This window comes from Aplysia californica, unplaced genomic scaffold (genome assembly GCF_000002075.1).
Source record: "Aplysia californica isolate F4 #8 unplaced genomic scaffold, AplCal3.0 scaffold00451, whole genome shotgun sequence".
NCBI lineage: Eukaryota > Metazoa > Mollusca > Gastropoda > Aplysiida > Aplysiidae > Aplysia > Aplysia californica.
Genome location: NW_004797721.1, coordinates 84553 through 88299, shown reverse-complemented (window position 1 = coordinate 88299; position 3747 = coordinate 84553). Strand labels below are relative to the sequence as shown.

The following is a 3747-nucleotide window of genomic DNA, read 5'->3' as shown; positions in this document are numbered from 1 at the left end:
GGCTGCTTGCACTGTATGCTTCCCGGGAAGCTGAGAATGTTTCGGAGTGTTCTATGGTCTGCTGGGGTAATAATATAGTGTAAAGCGCATAGAGCCTGCTGCTGAGCGGGGATATGCGCTATACAAATGCTATCTTTATTATTATTATTATTATTAAGCGTGATGTATTTATTTCCATAATGTTCAAATCCGAGAAGTAACTCATTTTGTCAGCACACTTTACATATAATTAAAATTTTCATTTATACCTGCATGTGTATGCTCTAAGAAGTTTGAAGTCTCAATAGCAAGGAGTTTGTAAATAGTTTCTTCTCTATTCCCTGATCGATAGCTCTGTGATAGCATCTGTGGGGCATCGTGGTGAGATCAGGCGCTTGTCAAAATAAGAAAATCGAAGAAACCGTTATTTTTCTACCGGTTCCGGAATTCTTTTTCGATTTAAAAAATGGCTCAACACCTTTTAGGTCAATTTGAAAACATATTTCTGTGTGGATGTTACTGGAAAATGTTGATTAAAGACTCACAAAGTGTACATTTTCAACTTCCAAGGACTCTCTAGCTATGGCTGTTGGCATATTTTGGCCATTTTCTCGCTAATTTTACGTCTGAAAGCAGGCGACCCCACCTCCTTCAATCCCAAATATCTCGACTTCTATTCAAGATAATGGACTTTTTTTCCGGCCAAAAGCAAGACAAATGGACAGGCTACAAGATGATAGAAATAACTCCATATCCCCAAAAATTGACGAGCGCCTGATTCCACCACGTCGTGACACATATCTACTTAGTTATGGGAGAGGACGAGAGATAACAGGGCATTGATTGTGGCATGTTGAAGTTATGGAGGAGTGCTCGAGATGGAAGTCAAGCTTAAGTGGAGTTTGACATGACCTGGATTCACATGTTGACCTTCTACCTTAGAAAACCTTTGCTTTGTCCTTTTGATAGTGATCCATGAAGTATTACTTCTGACGTAAGGGTTTGGAGACGAGGATAGAAAGTGCACGTATAATGCTATTTTTTCTTTTGGGATTTGAAAGAAAATACGAAAAGTCATGACGTCAGTACCACAGTCATTCTTTAACCATATGTGAGGCATCGTGGTGAAATCAGGCGCTCGTCAAAATAATCAAATCAAAGAAAACTACATTTTTCCATTTGGTTGTCAGTTGTTGTTTTAATTAGTTTTTCGCTCAACACCTTTTAATACTATTTAAAACACATTTTAGTGTTGATTTTACTGAAAAGCGTTGATTAAAGGCACAAAAAAAGTAAATTTCCATTTCCAAAGGCCTCTCAATCTGTGGATTTATCAAACTTTTGAGGCCATTTTCTCCATAGTTTTATTTCTGAAACCAGGCGACCCCTCCTCCTTCCATCGCAACCATCTGGACTTCTATTCAAGATAGTTCAGTATTTTCACAAATTGAAATCAAGAAAAATGAACAAGCTTTAAAGATGATTCCAACATTAAAAAGCAGCAGTTCCCCTATGTTGTTTCGGCACAGTATGTATGAGCATGACATTGATAAATCTGCCCATTTACAATTCTACTATGTATAACAACATGTTAATATCCCCCCTTTCTGAATGGCCTAAAGACACTTCAGTCAGTAGCACTGCCCTGGTGGGTAGGGAGGGGGGTTGTGAGGATTTAGCAGCTTCTTCCAAAGACTACCTGGCACTTCTTCTCCCATTCGAAAAGAAAAGGACGGGCTGAGTGGGGATAAGAGCCAGTTTATTAGATCTTTTAAACTACAATAATCCTCTAGGACCTTGGGAGAAACTGTTTCGCTGACTTGGACAATTCTTTGCTCACTAGCAGCGAGAGAAGGCGTCACCTGCCGAGTGGTGACGTGACATCTTGGCCTGTGTGCGTTTTTTGAGTAAATTTCGACTTGAGCCATTTCTCTCGTGCATAAGACGTGTGCTAAAACAAACTCACATGTGCACAATAAAGACTGTGGTGGGTTTTTATGCGTGAATGTCTTGTCTGCTCCTTCTCTTGTTTGGACAAGGGGGGTAACCCAGATGTCAGGGGCTTCCAGAAATCTTGACCTACACCAAAAGTGGACATTGCCCTTCTTATAGGAGAAGTTTGGTTTCATTGGTGAGTATATTTGTTTGATTTTAGAGAAAACTCCCCTTGTCTTTTGATTAAACTGAACAAGGGGCAAAAACTTTTCCTTCGATTTTCTCAAAAAGCTTTCTCGGGATAGCCCCCTTGTATTTAAAAGCGACTATTCTTTGACCAAATTTTCTTTCTTTTTTTATCGTCTTCAGAAAAATTCGCTCAGCCCAGCCCCCCGAGAGAACGATCATCCACAAAATCAGCAGAGACGAGCTCCCGGCTTTCAAAGATTTTGACAAGATCAAAAAAATGTTTGCCCAGCCTTCCTACCCAAAGCATTACCCAAACACAGTGAAGGTGAGAGCGACTTGACAGCACGTGCGACAGAATAAAGCTCTTCCCACTCTTTCCTTCCACACAATTTAGAGTTTATGGAGAATTTCGTCGCTTTGAAGGACAGCGGACTAACCCAGATTTAGGAGGTTTCCATAAATCTTGACCTACAAAAGTGGGCCTTGCCCTACCGATACGACGCTGGGAGCGTCTGATACTAGATCTAGTGACAATTCTTTCCTTTCATGTCGTGATAGTTTTTGCTTGTCTTTTGAACTTTTCCCAACCCTAGTTTTTTAATAATGACTAAGCCTTTGTGTCCACAATTTAAAAGTTGCAGGCAAGCTTTTGGGGGTTACAATGGGACATCGTGCACCAGGTTTAGGTGACTGTAGAAAAAACTCCGGGAAACGAAGGAAAGAAACTCAGGGTTTAGAGAGTTAAGTGGAAACAAATGGCTTTCTCCTCAATTAGCTAAGCACCACATTTGGAGGTCACAAATATCGTATATTGATACACCGACAAAAAGGCGATGAGATGGAAAGTCACGTTCACATTATCTTGTGAGGCGATGAGATGGGAAGTCACGTTCACATTATCTTGTGAGGCATCATGTTGAAATCAGGCTCTCGTCAACATAATAAAGTCGAAGAAAAAGGCATTTTCCCACCGGTTTAGCAATTTTTATAGAAATTTTGATTTTTGGCTAAACACCTTTCTTGTTCATATGTATACACATTTCCATGTCAATTTTACTTTTAAAAAACCTTGTTTAAGTATGTAATTTTCAGTTTTGAAGGCCTCTTAAGCTATTCAAGTTACCAAACTTTGGCGGCCATTTTCTCATTAATTTAATCACTGAAACCAGGCTACCCCACTTTCTTTAGTCACAAATATCTCGACTTCTATTCAAGCTAGCTGGACATTATTTCATTGAAAGCAAGACAAATGAATACGCTTTCAGGTGATACCAATAACTCTACATACCCAAAAATGGACGAGCACCTGATTCCACCACGTCATAACATAATGGCTGTCTCCTCAAATGGCTAAACACCAGATTTGGAGATCACAAATACCGTACATTGATACACCGACAAATAGACGATGATACGCCGACAAATAGATGATGATACTCCGACAAATAGAGGATGATACGCCGACAAATAGAGGATGATACGCCAACAAATAGAGGATGATACGCCGACAAATAGACGATGATACACCGACAAAATATATAGGATGTTACACCGACAAATAGACGATGATACGCCGACAAATAGACGATGATACACCGACAAATAGACGATGAGATAAAAAGTCCTGTTCCCACCTCCCCCCCT

At 40.0% G+C, this 3747-nt stretch overlaps 1 protein-coding gene across 1 annotated transcript in view; it reads left to right on the top strand.

Moving 5' to 3' along the window:
- The window catches only part of LOC106012666, a gene marked incomplete at its 3' end in the record, with an annotated part of 20793 nt that overhangs the window by 13747 nt on the left and 3299 nt on the right, over positions 1–3747 (top strand). The window contains 1 exon segment of the mRNA XM_013086284.2: positions 2284–2428. Coding sequence (XP_012941738.1) covers positions 2284–2428 — 145 coding nt within the window.